At 36.3% G+C, this 16,264-nt stretch overlaps 1 protein-coding gene across 6 annotated transcripts in view; it reads right to left on the bottom strand.

The window, feature by feature from the left end:
• The window catches only part of grid2 (glutamate receptor, ionotropic, delta 2), a 446,512-nt gene that overhangs the window by 195,197 nt on the left and 235,051 nt on the right, over positions 1-16,264 (bottom strand). For all 6 annotated transcript variants that reach the window (XR_014088939.1, XR_014088940.1, XM_081610703.1 and 3 more), the window contains one exon: positions 10,433-10,638. Coding sequence is in view for 4 of the 6 variants with exons in the window: in XM_081610703.1 (XP_081466829.1) it covers positions 10,433-10,638 (206 nt within the window). In the remaining 2 variants the exon portion in view is untranslated. The remainder of the gene's footprint in view (positions 1-10,432; positions 10,639-16,264) is intronic.

Genomic DNA, 16,264 nt, shown 5'->3' with positions numbered 1-16,264 from the left:
ACAACTCAACTTCCAGCAACTGAGCATGGCTATACCAATAAAAATATTCTTCAAACTATTGCGCAAAAAGTTAATCTAAAATCGAATAGTCTAAATTACTCTGAAGTGATTTAGATGGAAATTACTTTAGAATGTTTAGTTACAAGACTGTATACCAATACATGCCAGTAAACAAAAGAAAACAAGCATAAAAAACAAGCAACAAAAACAAATTCACAACTATGAGTCATTTGGACTGCAATTGTACATACAAGTAATACAATTAAGCCAAAACATGTCTGATGTAATACTGCATTTAAATAAAGACAGTCATACCGGGCTCTTCAAATTGTCACAAAGACAATATAATATAATATAATATAATATAATATAATATAATATAATATAATATAATATAATATAGTTGTCTTTGTTTTGATTGTTAATGACAGCTCATATTTTCTTTCCCAAGCACATTTCATGGCCTTTGGGTCCAAAACGGATCAGTGGTAATTCATTATAAATCGCTGAAAATTCATGCACAGCATGTTGATGAGAAAATGCATATTCATCACTGGCAATGAAGCACAGCAGCATCACAACATCTGATTTTAAGGCTCCTCTGGCAGCGGAGGACTGCTAAGCCCAAAACCGGAGGGAAAATTACAGCAAATGAGTAAAAAAGGGATATCTCTTCCTCTTCTTCATATTTATGCGTTTTGTTGCAGGGATAAACTGGCATTTGCTTGCAATGTCAAGCTGGTCTTTAAGCATTATCCTAGAAACTTGTTCACACAGGAATTCACACAAGGGTAAAAAAATCAATCAATCAATCAAAACAAAATAAATAATAATAAGAGACTGTACATGTAGGACTCATTTACATCATAAGAAAATTAAAATGAACAGTTCCTAAAAATAGCAAACAAATATTAAAATAAATGTGCAACTCAGTAGGGTAGTGTAGGGAAAAAAAAACATGCATCTATAATTGTCTACAAAAACATCAGACTACTTGCAAGAAATGAAAAAACTGTGCAAATAACAGGGATGCAAAAATGTATTGCCTTTTAGCTACAAGGTCTTACAGCAGTGGTTCTTAACCTGGGTTTGATCGAACCCCAGGGGTTCGATGAGTCGGTCTCAGGGGTTCGGCGGAGCCTCTGCTGCGGAGGTAAAGACACACTTGTGTAAAGTCGTGATGACGCCCCGCTTTGCCATCACTTGCTGCAGAGGATCAGTTACATTGCTTAGCCAATCAGGATTAGCACTGATTGAAGGAGTTCCACTCTCAGCATGGATTTGAACTTGTGTCTTTATTTACTTCAGCAAAACTCACTGTTTTTACCAAATTCTGTAGCTTTCGGTGTACTTCTAAATCTGCTCCTTAGTCGCATCTTTTCGGGATTGGTACTGTCTCTAGTGGCGTGGGGGTGGTAACACAACTAATATAATTACATTACTAAATCAGAACACCGCAAAGTCTTCATTATTTAGTATAAATTTTTCATTCTCTTAAGAATGTAGAGCTAATTAAATGATCTAAACAAGCTCTTAAAGTGGTTCCAGTTTCTCTCGATGGCCAACCTGTTGAAACTGTGGCAAATTTTTTAAATACCTTGGGACAGTCAGCTCAACTTTGCTGAAAACACTGACTATATTTTAAAGAACTGTTCTCAGAGACTCTACCTTTTAGTGATCTTAGTGATCTATGTCTTGAATTTTGGGGGGGGGGGGTGTCATATTTTACTTATCACTACAGAAGGGTTTGGTGAATGCGCATATAAAACTGGTGGGTTCGGTACCTCAAAAAAGGTTAAGAACCACTGTCTTACAGCTACTAGGAGGAAGGACTTGTGATAACGCTCCTCTGTGCATTTAGGATGCTGCAATCTGTCACTGAAGGAACGCTCAAGTTCAGCAACAGCCTCATGCGACCTGCACTGGGTCGAGGGGACATCAGTTGGTCGAGGCGGGTATCCTTGGAAAGAGCAAGTCTTTCTGATGAGCTTATCTAACCGCTTGGTTCTTGCTAAGTTGCTGTTCCAGCATACTACACCAGAAGATGGCTGATGCCACCATAGAGACAAAAAAAAATCACATGCTACCAGCTTCTCTTCACCTATTTAGACAGGGCTAGAGTGTTTACCAGGGCAGGGGCTTTTTGTGCAAATACTTTAATATAATATAGAAATACAGAAACATTGGATGTAATCATTTGGGGGGGGAGGGGGGAGGGTTGCTTTCTCATACGCTATTACATTCGTTTTCATCCATGTTGTCTGCCTTAAAAGCACAAACATAAACATAATTTACAGTATAGAAAGAAGTATTGATCTACCCTGTAAAAGAAACCATAAATATAATAGGGACTTTTTGCATGTTTAGAAATGAAAAAAATTCTGAAACTATCACAAGAACTTTACAACACATTTAAAAAAAAAAGATTCCACATGAGAGCCACCTTAACTAACAACTAAACTCCATCCATCCATACATTTTCTTGCCCCTCAGTGGGGTCGGGAGGGTTGCTGGTGCCTATCTCCAGCTAACGTTCCAGGCGAGAGGCGGGGTACACCCTGGACAGGTCGCCAGTCTGTCGCACGGCAACAGAGAGACACACAACCATGCACACACACTCACACCAAGGGGCAATTTAGAGAGACCAATTTACCTGACGGTCATGTTTTTGGACTGTGGGAGGAAACCTGAGTACCCGGAGAAAACCCACGCATGCACAGGGAGAACATGCAAACTCCATGCAGAAAGACCCCAGGCCGGGAATTGAACCAGAACCTTCTTGCTGCAAGGCAACAGCTCTACCAACTGCGCCACTGTGCAGCCCAACAACTAAACTCTTTTTACTTAAATCAAAAAAACATTTTTTATCTCTAGTTAATTTTTTCTCTATATGTCATGGATAGAGAAAAAAGAACATAGAACATAGAGAGGGTTCTATTTTAAACTTCATTATAAATCATATGCGGCATAAAAAATAAATCTTATTTTATTTTAATCAAGCAAGATTTATTCCTGTCAGTTTTTCTTTAAAGAACAATAGAATACATTTTCTGTATTCTAAATTCAAAGTTTTAGTGCCCAGATCCATATTCACAGAATACATCATTTAACATGACTTAGGAAGAATATTTTTCTTAATGTTTCTCTTCCGACATCTGTCATCCATGTTGTAATTTTCAACATAGACCTTAAAGTAAGAAATGTCAGTTAAACAGAAAACAGTTCTTAAATGGCAACAGTTATTTAGATATTTATTTAAAGTTATATAAACTGGCAAAATCCATATTTAATTGTCTCCTTCTGTGTGTGTCTCTTTCCCTCTCTTTTGTGTGCATGCATCTCTTTACATGTGGGAAACCAGGTATAAAGAAAGGAAACAAAATATCAGTTTTGTCATAGAAAATTTGAAACATATCAACATTTTATAAAAAAAAGATCCACTGTTCAGGTTTCAATAACTTATTAAATGGATTTACTTTATAGCATTCCTCTGTCTAAAAAATGCTAACCTTGAGAACTTGGGATTTTAAACACAAAAAAAGAGGAATGACATTTAGCCATACAATACATTGAGTAAAAGAAATAATATTCAAAGCATACGGTTGGGTCGACCTATTAAGTTTGGTCAACATTTATTTATGTTTTGTAGCTGCTTTTTGCCTCATCACTACATAGCTGACACCAACATGCCAATCCAGGAGGTAGAAACAGTTCAAACACATTAAACAATTAAAGTAAACGACAGAAAGAAAAAATTCATTTTTTTTTTATAATTGCATATTGTGAATTCAAATCTGTTGTAAAATCTTGTAAAAATATCAGAAAGACAACAAATCGCTCAAGTGTGATTTATTGCATCCTGTCAATTTCACTTAAGTGACAAAATGCCCCTTTTTCACAATTGTATGGCTGTGTGAATGCTTGCCTTATCTGTAGTCCAGGTTTGAGATTGAGATGTTTAACTGCATAAGCCTTTTAAGGCTGATTCTTTGCATCCTCCTTCTGATTTTTTGTTTGTTTTGTTTGGTGGAAATTTAAATGCAATAAAAACCTCATAGCAGCAATGATAGGGATTGTCATTTCTCTGAATTCATTAATTGGTTAGCCAATTAATAACTCGCGTCGCATGTTTTTTGTAAAAGAATACTCCTGTGCTAAGAAATCGACTTTCCTCTTCTGTGTGAAAACTGGACAGAAAGGGGATATGTGTGCACCGACAAGGAACCTAGCTGGCACTGGCTCATATGCACTAGACTGAGAAAAGGGCAACAGAGCAGGAAAATGTTAAATAATCCAGAAAATTGAATGAGCATGTTGGGTCTGCAAATATATCAGACACTGTGCAGCGAAATGCTTCAAAATACATGGGCGAGGGCTATTTTCCTGAAATCCATCAGATAAAGAGGAAAAGTCTTTCTATTGTAAATAAATTTAGATATTTAAAATCCAGATATCATAGGAAAGCATGACTAATAAAACCAAAATTGAGTTACTACAACACTGTGGAGAAATTTGAGAGCCTGTCAGAAGCCTAATACTGGTAGCAGTACTCGAGGGATCAATACTCTGTATTTTATACAATAAAGTTATCAGCAAGAAGGTCACTACTTTGTAAAAAACAGTAAAAATACCCAGCATTGGGAAGATTGCTGACAAACCAAATAAGTGAGAATATACATACATTTGTGGGAGAAACACAAGCACTCCCCTATGACAGTAAAACAGGTAATACTAATTCAATTTTTTCCCGTAAGGCCGTGGTGGTAAAATTGTTCTATGGAGGACGTAGGATGAAGAGCTGAGCAGAGGCTGAAGTACATTACGGGGAGGTCCTTGAATGACCTTGATGACCAATTCCACTAGATATTTGCTAGTTGTTGCTGCCACTAACCTGGTGGAGTTGATTGGGGAACACGCAGGGAGGAGCGCCCTGTGAGGCGGAAACTCGACTGGGGGCTGCAGCTCCAACAGGAAGCTTTGTGGAAGTAGGTGGCACTTTGTGAGAGTAAGTGCTTAGTCATCACTGAGTAGCTACCATGGGATTTTCAAGGATTCCTCCAAATCTTTAGAGAATCAAAGCTACACTCGAGGTCTGTTTATGATGCAGAAATAGCATTACAACTCAATATAAAGCTCAAAAAAGTTAATTTTACATATCATCCTCCCTTTATCATTTTAGATATGCAACCATACAAAACAAGATAAGAAACAAACTTATAACAGTTTAATGTTTGTGCTAAAATTATTTGAAACTGCGGCAGCTGTTCGCTGAAAATCCGTGGCATTATTATGTTGCCAAAAAGAGGAGGTTGGTAGGGTAGAGTGGAAAATAGATCAAGGGTTTGGTCCTACAGTAAATTGGACGCTGCTGGGATCGTGGTAAAGAAAGACCTTTGCCAAAAAGCAAAGCTCTCAATTTCACACTCTGTTGTTTTCACAACTCTCACCTTCATGCTCATGAGATGGATCATGACTGAACGAATGAGATCCCAGACACAAGCAGCGGAGATGAGCTTTCTCTGTAGACTGGCCAAACTCAGTCTTAGCGATAAGATGAGGAACTCCATCATCCAGGGGGAGCCTCTTATCCACATGTAAGGGAGCAACTTGAGGTGATTTGGGCATCTGATCTGGAGATTCTGAATAAGCTGGAGAGTGTGTCTGTGGATAAGGATCTCTGCATGTTTCGGACATATGAAGAGATGGATGGATGTATGGAAAGCACCAGAAATATTATTATAACTAAATGTTCTAACGTTGAAATCATTTTTACGGAGCCAACTGACAGGACTGGCAGCAGAAATAATGATTGTTATTTGTATATTAAGAATGTAGAATATATATTGTATATATATTGTATTAATACCTATTATTGTTGCGATTAAAATTGTTCAAATTAGATCTTACCCAATTTGAAATTTGAGTTTTTTATTCTATTCAAATACAATGAAAACAAAGACTAACAATTCAGGATAGACTGGCCATTAAAAATATCAAACAGTCACTTTCCATTATGTAATATTTTTTTTACCTTCTCCTTCCATGGTTTCAAATGCTCAGGCACACGTCAAAGACAATTACGAAAAGAAATAAAAATGGGTCACTGCATTTTTTGGTGTATCCTTATTGTTTGTTTGAAGTAGGCTTCAGTAAACAAACCAAAAAGCAAGCACTCCTTTACAGTCAGACAAAAATACTTTCAGGCATTTCCACACACCCATGAATGTATTCTATTCTTTGATCCCACTAATCATCTGTTTGTCTCTTCTTGCCAAGTCATTTGGATCAGCTTTCAGTTCACATTTACCATCAGGGCCTAATGCATCTGGAGGGGAGGTGATTCCTGAGAAAAATGACCGTACCGATAAGTGATGTAGCGAAAAACAAGGTCCCATTTATCTCTGAGCATCTCCACATGTCTCTGTCTGTCTTTTAACCCTTTAGTCTGTCACTCTGATCATTTCCACCTGCCTGGCAGGAACAAAGAAGCAGAGACCAGTAATCATCAGTCTTACACACCACTCTTTTCCAATCTTCAGACTCAAATTATAAAAACTCTCCATGTTATGTTTCACATTGATTAAATGACTGTTATGTTAAAAGAAAAATAGAAATATCTTTTAAAAAAGGGTGAAAAGAGTCTGAGTATCACACTAAGGTAATTATCCGAGTCCATATTGTACAACTGCTAAAAACATTTTCTATTATTATTGTGAATGATACTTTATTGTGTAAACTGATGAATGATTATAAGAATGCATCCACTCAATATTATTTGTAGTTATGAAGGCTGCTTCAGCTACCTTGGCAGTTTAATGAGTTTAAACCTTTTTTTGATTTACCAATGTCACTGCTGAGAACTGTGGTACATCAGAGCAGAGTGCACTGCTACTAAATGAAAAAAATCACAATCATTTCTTTGTAACCAATAACATTATATAATAAATGATTTTGACTTTGTACAATGTTAAGATTTCGATCTTTGAGCTATTCATCCAACCAATAGGTGACTTGACTTGCCTATTTTCCTGTTCATGTATTTCTTGTAGCCTTTTTTTGCTCGGGTTTTCTCAGAACATGACATTAACTCTCCCAATCCCCATGTCCCGTCAGTGCTTATGTAATCCCATTTGCTGGTGCTCTGATTAGAACCATTCTGGCTCCTTTTGACTGACTCCCATTGTTTTTAGCCATTTCTAGCTAGCAAGTATAACATTGTGAGCAACTGGCAAAAGAGGGGCCAACATTAAAGGGGTTCAACGCCTGCAGTGTTTTTACTCCCAAAACAAGTTTAATCTCTTGAGGCATGGACTTCACTAGCACTGTTACCACCTTAAAATATATTCAGACCCTTTTCAGACCCTTCAAGAGACATTTTTTCTTTTTTTTAATGACTAGTGACAAATCTAATTACTTTTTTGTTACTGGAGACTTTGGTAACAACACATGAAAGCTCCAAGGTAATTGGCCAGAGGAAACAGTGAGTGCCACCAGGATCCCCTCCCACTTTCCAATCACTGTAGTCACAGTCGTCCTGCAGTCATCGTAGAGAAGATATCCGTATAATTTCATGTTCACAATGCAAATGAATCATGCATGTACAAAGCTACTGCTCATCCCGTCCTCAGTTGTAAAGTATGATGCAAATAGATTTTTTTTTTCCATTGACATTGTTGCACTAAAATAAATCCCTGCTTTTGGATCCAACAGTCTTAGTCACCTATTATTTAAAATTATTAAATCAATTTGTAAAGCCCTTTTTTTTGCTCTATAGATATTTAGAATGTTTGTCTCTCTCTAACCCAACCCTAACCCTGCAGCTTTGGAGATTCTGACTCAGCTGGCTAGCCATTATAATTTGGCCTTTCCTAAGCTCATTAAAACTTTTATCCTTAAAAAGTGCAGATCATCAACTTTTATCCTTGATGATCTGCCCTTTTTCTAACACAAAATTTGGGCAAAATGTTAACTTCATACATGATATATCCCATTAACATCTGCCAAAGAAGAAGTGTCATTTGCTGCAAGACCATTGCCTAATAGCAGTTCAGTATTAGCAGATTAACTTATTTGCAGATTTTTCTGTGGAACACAACTCCAAATTATTTGAGCCTATTTGCAGATTTTTTTCACAGAGCATATCTAAAATATTATTTTAGTTAAATATGAAATATTAATTTCAATTAAATATTACTGATTTTCCTTACCGCTAATTGGTTGTACCCTCAAGAGCAAATATAAAGAAGACTGTGGATATCAGCTTTTGTGGTAGCACCAAGATGTTTTATGCTGTGTGTATTTATGTACGTTAAAGTGTAATTAGTGTGTGAACAATTAAAACAAGCAAGTTTCAGAGGGGATCGTTAAGTGTAACTAACCCAAATGAACTATTTTACAAATAAATTGCCTAAATTGGGGTTTGTCTTTGTGTTTCTGTGCAAATTTTTACATTTTCATTTAAATTTGTTTAATGCTGCAATAGCAACCTCAGGATGCAGTAGCCATCATTAGGTTGATGGCTATTGCAGTTGAATATCTGTAAACACTGGGTGCCTTTAAATCTCAACTTAAAACCCACCTGTTTAGAGTTGCTTATGGCTAAATTAGGTTTAGAGTGCGGGTTTTGATGTCTTTGATGTTTTAATGTTTTTATCTTTACTTTTCATCTAGTTATGATGTTATTTTTATTTCTCTTTAAATGACATCTTAACTAAAACTCTGATGTATGAGAATCCTTGTTAAATGGCATTTTAACTAAAACTCTGAGGTTTGAGAGGTTTAAGTGAAGTCCTACAAGGGGTGCGGGTTTTAATGTTTTTATCTTTTACCTTTTTTTTATTTATTTTTTTAATTCTGTCTTTCTGTTTATTCACTGTCACATGCTGTTTTTATTTCAATTATGTAAAGCACTTTGAAATGCCTTGCTGCTGAAATGTGCTATTCAAATAAAATTTGATTGATTGATTGATTGATTGATATTGATTACAACTGTACAGCTTGGTTAGTGACCATGTCATATAGGTAAAAAAAATAAATAAATCATCTCACTCAGAGACCTGCTCCCTTGGCGAGTTGGAATTGCAAGTGGAGCAAGCACTGAGTGATAGCGTTTCTCAGCTTTGCACATATGTATGATTTATGTGCAATGTGGACACGGAGTGGAATGAGACTCCTCAGCTCTGTACCAGGGGTCCACTGTACATGTTTCCATATGCCTGCATGTGCATTTAGAACCCCTGCTCTTTTCCCCAGTATGTGCTACCACTTTTGATTGTTTTAGGCACTCTGTGACAAATAGTACAAGGACTAATAATCAAAAGTGCTCAAGGCAAAAGATTTTTCTTTGAACTCAAAGTTTAAAAAAAAAGGATACATAAACATGTTTTTCTTTAAAATTGCTCTGAAAATATGACAGCCTATTAAGGTTTTAAGCAGACTTTAAAAATTCCCTCAGGATGTCCTGGACCTTTACACTTAACATCAAAGACCGCTACATAGCCAGAAAAAAAAAAAAAAAATCACAGCTTCAGATTTGATTCCATGATGCCAATGTATAAAAACTCAAACCCACATACACTGTTGTGAACACATTCACACGATAACACCTCATCTTTCACCCCTCCCTGTCACGCCTCCAACCAAATTAGATTGTGATTGCTCTTTCCGAGGTCACTTTTAATTAAACTGAGATGAGAACATGACACATGGGATTAAACCCCATCCTACCACTACAAATTATGAATTCATAACTAATGCTGCAGCCTATTGCTTTCAACCATGACCTCCATATCATTTATGTATAAGAGCAAAGGAACTTCTCTAATTGTCTTCTTCAGCGATAAGGAGCTTGATGGGATATGGGGCTTAGGGGTACATGTTGGATGCAGATTTGTAGTATTTGAATGGAAGTAGTTGGAACATATGTGAGAAGGTAAATTAAATCAAACTAATGTACAGTAAATGGGATATATATTCTCGTTTAATTTGAGTTGTTTTACAATGGACCCTGAAGTAGCAGGAGAGAGAAAGAGACATTTATTATATTAATACTCTTCTGGCAGATCCAGGGCATCACAGTAAAAGCTCCAGCGGCTTCCTATTTTCTTAGATAATGTAATTAGTAGCATGATGAGGAGCTAACATTAAAACCTTTATAACTGATCTTTACTAGGGTATAAAGAGTGCAGTTAAGTCAATAAAACATGACAATGATAATGCAATCTGATAAGAATTGGTTAAAAAAAATCCTCGCTGTTCTAATTACATTCCTGTAGTCTCATCCCTTAAAACACTGTAAAGTGAATATGTTTTAAATGAAAACTTCTGCTTACGTCATTAACACACAGATAAAGGTTTCAGTTGATAGTATGTTGATAGTCCACTCATTTAGTGAAACAAACGCAGAACAGGCAAAAGAACCGTCCTTCCTTACCTCAGTGATGAAAGCCTTGGCAGTCGCTGGGCTCATGAACAACACTGCCCTCCGTAGCGTATCTCTGTATCGATGCAGCTCCTCTACACGCATTGTTCTGAAAAGACCTGTGATCATCATGTTGACATTAGATTCCACCTTTTGAAGGGACACGTCCATTCCTTGCTGAGAGGTACGGTCCAGAAAATCCTCAATACCACGGATGTCTGAAGAGAAAGAGAAACGTGCATAAGCACAAGTCACCATAACTTTGGTTTTGCCATAAAATTAATGTTCTTTACATGGTATTTGCAAACAGACACACATGGGGATCAAAATTAAATATATTAGAATAAATAAACAGATCACTGATACAAATATGAAAGCTATCACTAATAATTTGATGTCATTTTCTCTGTTGAGGAAAATGTGTCGTCTCCCTGCATGAGTAAATTCAGCAAATATTCTAATTCATAAGCTCTCATTCGCTCAGTGCATACATCTAAATCAAATGTCATTCATCATGCTAATCTGATCAGTAGCTTATTTTGTCCACATAAGTTTATTCATCAGAACTAAATATATTTCCGTCTTCTATCTTGAATGCAGAAAGGGTACCAGACAAACTTTTCCCCAACAAACAGTTTATTGAAAATGTTAAAATATTAATCAGACATATGAGTTTTTTCGTAGTAGTTTTTCTATAGTCAACTTTCGGCAGGGCCACATTTGTCGAGTGCACCATTAGGTGAAGTGGGGATAACTGTAGGTCTTTAGGATTTCCAATAACTTGGGGTGCTGTGGTGGTGCAGGGGCAAAGCACAACCCACATATTTAGGCTTAGACTTAGTCCTCGCAGGCTCAATTCCCGGCCTGGTGACATTTGCCTCATGTTTTACCCCTCTCTCATTGCCCTCTTTCCTGAATAACTACTTTCAAATAAAGGCCACTAGAGCCAACAAAACCTTAAAAAAAAAAAGATTTCCAATATCTTTATCCATGACATGTGCCTGTTTGTTTAGTCTTAAGTCTTTAGTTAGTATTAAGCTTTTTGCGAAGCACTGCATGTGCCAGAAACTACAAAGCCTTGCTGAGTCACCTCACAAACATCTGAAAGTAATTTTATTTTAGCAGTGACTGGAAAGGCATTAACTCTCCTGTTAGTAGTATCAAACCTTGAAAAGAGGATAAGGTGTACGAGGAAATGGAGACACTGTGCTCTAGCCAGGAAGAGGGGGGTGAGCGTCAATGAAAGGTTTGTCCCAGCAAACATTTCATCCTGCAACTATTTCTGAACATTTATGACATTGCCCGATAGTTGTCATATGTCATATTTAATCAGGAGTGTGCTGAATCTGTTGTCACTGAGCCATACAGGATGATAACATATTTCATGGAATGACTGCAGATAAATATTTGTCCTACAATAACATAAATTTGAAGTGACATCAGCTTAAAAGGTTAACCTGGTTAAAAAAATTAAAATGAAAATTGGACCCAATGTTGATGACTATAATCATTCCATGAAGGATTAAATTAGTCTTAAGCATCAACTCCAGCTAAAAAAATAATATATTCTAATTGTTGGTGTGAAGCACAAGATCAAAACTTTACTGACTTCTGGATATGTGTAGGTGGTATTTTACTTATCACAAATCATCTTACACTACTGGAGCTTTATTCCTTTTTTCTGTAATGTCTCTACTTGCACATATTACCTGTAAATATCATGGCACCGCCATTCCAGAGTGAATCACAATGTGCCAGTTACCTACAAATACTTTCTGCATGTTGTTGTCAAGTCTGGATTCTCAGATTCTGCGACAAAATGCAGTGGTTAAAATATCAGTCTATTACTGTGTCATGCCTCTTGTACTTCATTAGATTTTTATTGTAAAATCTGGTTCACAGACAAATGTCATTAAGAATTATCAAAATGTGCCAAACGAGCTTATTGTTCTTTCACTAGTGGAGATAGTCCAAATTGCACAGTTTTAACTTCCTGAGCTTGGCACTTTGTAGACCATCGGTCTGTCATTGCAAAAGTTACAGCTGGAAACACAGGAGACAATTCTGGGCATCAGAAGAACCATAAAGATGTCCATAATAGTTGACTCGAGACTTTGAGGTTGTCAAAAAATGTACGGCCAGACCTTAGTGGAAACTCCTAGCACATACACAATCTGATTAATGATTGGGAATAAGTTGAAAGTTCTGACTCAGATTATTCAAATACTCCTTCTCTCCATCCTCACATGGCAGCAGGCTGCCTGTCATTTACAAGGACACTGATTTTTGTCCAGCTTTAACAAGATATGCGTGATTGCATACAGGAAATTTACAGTTGATAAATATTACAAAAGTTCAAATCAGATGTTTACTTTGTGGCACTTGGTTACCAGGAAACGTGCTCATCTCTTAGCAACAGATTACCAACAAATATATATATATATATATTTTTGTCACTGGTGTTGAATATATTATAAAACTGACATTCAACACAAAGATAAAAATCTTACTTATACTTCATGGCAGTTTGTTAGGAAAAAAAGGCTCATCTATAAACATAAGCTCTTTTGAAATACTGCATATCTGCTTAGACACAAGAAATTTACGGTTGACTAAATTTTGTCAAAAATCAGATGTTTACTTCTAGGCACTTGGTTACCAGGAAACCCACTCATCTCTTAGCAACAGGTTAACAACAAATGTTATTGTTCAAAAAACATAAGACTTCTTCAGCTCTTTTGAAATACTACTTCTCGTACACAACTACTTAAGAATTGTGCAGTTGGTGAATTCTGTAGAAAAGTCTTTTGGGTTTTTTTTTGTCATTGGTGTTGAATATAAAACTGACATTCAACACAAAAGTAAAAATCTGATTCATACTTCGCGGCAATTTGTTTCGTGAAAAAAAAGATAATCTCTTAACACCAAATTAATTACTGTTTATAAAACAAGCTTTTTTGAAATACTGCTTATCTGCTTAGACACAACGAATCTACAGCTGGTAATTTTTGCAAAAATAAAAATCAGATGTTTACTTCTTGGCACTTGGTTACCAGAAAACACGCTCATCTCTTAGCAACATATTAACAACAAATGTTATTGTTCAAAAAACATAAGATTTCTTCTGCTCTTTTGAAATACTGCTTATCTTACACTGCAGCCTGAAGTGATCAAATTCCAATTTTTTGACAATACTGATTTTTTTGCCGGGGCCATTCACACTGCCAGTAAATGCGACCTGTATGAGTTCTGCAGCGTGAACGGGCAAACTACCTGAAAGTGTCCCGCATGCGCACTAGAGGGCGCAATAGCGTCAGCGTTCTCTGTGTTCTGCCAACTGCCATAAAAAGAAGAAGTGCTCAGTGTTTGCGGAAGTAAAAATGGAGGCTAACGGTGGAGCATAGCTTTCATATTTGAAGTTGTTGTCCAGCCGGGGCAGCATATTAACAACTTAATCCTGATTATAGTCCGTCATGGTTGTTGTTTTTCTTCCCTCTTGCGCATATCAGGTCACAGAATAGTGAGATTTGTTGAGAATCAGGGACATTCAGTTCGGATAAATGCGACCTGGACGTTAGGTCACATTTGAATCGAATACGTATCGGATATGGGTCACATTCGAAAAAGAATCCGACCTGTGCTGTTCACACTGCCATGAAAAGATCGGATACAGGTCGCATTACGTCAAAAAATTGGAATTGGATCACTTCAGGCTGCAGTGTGAACGCACCCTTATACAACTTAAGATTTGTACAGCTGGTGAATTCTGCAGAAAAGTGAAAATGTTTTCTCTTTTATTTGTCATTGGTGTTGTATATATTTTAAAACAGACATTCAACATGAAAGTAAAAATCTGATTTGTATTTCTTGCCAGTTCATTACCAGAAAAAAAACCACGCTCATCTCTCAAAACCTAATTAATTATTGTTTACAAAACATTAGCTCTTTTGAGATACTCTTTATCTGCTTAGACACAAGAAATGTACAGTTGGTAAATTTTGCAAAAGTAAACATCAGATGTTTACTTCGTGTCAATTGGTTACCAGAAAACACGTTCATATCTTAGCAACAAATTAACAACAAATTTTGGTATTGTTCAAAATACATAAGATTTCTTCTGCTATTTTGAAATATTGCTTGTCTTATACTACTTATCAAGAGCTGTGCAGTTGGTGAGTTTTGCAGAGAAGTGAAAACGTTTTTTTTTTTTTTTTGTTATTGGTGGTGAATAAAACAGACTTTCAACGCAAAGGTAAAAATCTGACGTACTCCGTGGCAGTTCGTTAGAAGAAAAAAATGCTCATCTTTTAACACCAAATTAATAACATAATATTGTTTATGAAGCAGAAATACTGCTAATCTTACATCAGTTCTTAAAGAATGCTTTTTAAATAAATATTTTAATAAAGTTTACCACTATAGAGCAAAAGCTACAAAAAGTTCTGCATTAAGTTTAGACTTCTGAAAATCTCAAATACTTTTAGACTGCAGTACTTGTTAGATTTCCATTGTGTTGTAAAATTAAACAGCTTTGTTGCATAATATTAAACTGTCTTATTTGTTCTTGGGTTCTCTAAGTAACTCTTCCATAATTTCTAGAGTGCCCACTTTCACAAATTCTGAGGTCCTCACGGTCTGCCTTTCTTGTATTGCTCCCCGAGTTAGATTTAGCATGCAGCAGTGGTTTTCTCAGCAGCAGCTGTTGCAGATGAAAAGAATTGCTGACACTGCAGTATAGAACTACATGGAATTTATAATCATAACTTTTTCTGTAATGCTACAAGTTGGAAAAGCTGAACAGAAGCTAACTTACTTTGTCTAAGAATATAAATTGATATCAGCGTTCTGATAAATTGATTTCAGCGTTTGTCTAAGAATATAATTTGCTAAGTCAAATTATTGTTTTGACTTAGCAAGTCAAAACAATAATTGAGGATACATACAAGGCAGCCAATGATTAGCTAATCAGGAAAACTGAGAAAGACTGGGACTAGTTTTAAATAATTAGATAAGGTGTTTGTTAATGTGAGCAATTGCAAAACATTGTCTGGCTTTTATGTTGCTTCCTCACTCATTGCAATGGCTTCTATCACAATGAGTGGCCTTTGAGCCCATGTAGTAAAATACTAGTTTCACTGGGAATAATTTTGTCTTAGCAGCTTCAGCCAGCATTGTAACATCTTTCACTTGTTATATAAGATTGTTACATTTCACTCCAGAACATATTCATTACTGGGACAAACAACCAATATGATGGATGGACATTTCCTGGGGCTTATACCCATTAAATATAGTTATAACATATGTACATTGCACTTCATGTATCTGGTACTTGTACTCAGGGATGAACCTGATTTGTATAGGTCCACACTTGCCTTCTTAATATCTTTCTAATACCTTATTAAAAGATTTGTCTTATTTGCCCATATCATGTTCAGGTGTGCTCTTAATAAATCCACACATGTCCCCCCACTCAGCTGTATTGCTAATTAATCTAGCAGAAGTTTAAAAAGACAGGCTCTCTCAAACAGTTTAAAGCCATGACAGTCTTAGAGTCTGATCTTCAAAACGTTTGCACGTACAAAACCTGCTGCAAACTTGTTAGGATGTACAATCCTGCAAACACGATTGCATCAGCAAAATAAGGAGAACAGTGAGCACAATACATCATATTATTTTCATAAATATGCAAAACATTTGCTCATCATCAGAAAGTAAAAAAAATTGGGAAGAACATATGCAAATGTGATTATTTACCACTCCCAATACAATTGATTAAACCTGAACCACACTGTGAGTGCTGTTTTTGCAACTTTATATAGCATCTCTGAAATGCGGGTGCAA

The sequence above is a fragment of the Poecilia reticulata genome, chromosome 9 (genome assembly GCF_904066995.2).
Source record: "Poecilia reticulata chromosome 9, P_reticulata-male-v2, whole genome shotgun sequence".
Classification (NCBI taxonomy): Eukaryota; Metazoa; Chordata; class Actinopteri; order Cyprinodontiformes; family Poeciliidae; genus Poecilia; species Poecilia reticulata.
The sequence above is the reverse complement of the archived record's forward strand: the minus strand, read 5'-3'. Positions and strand labels throughout refer to the sequence as shown.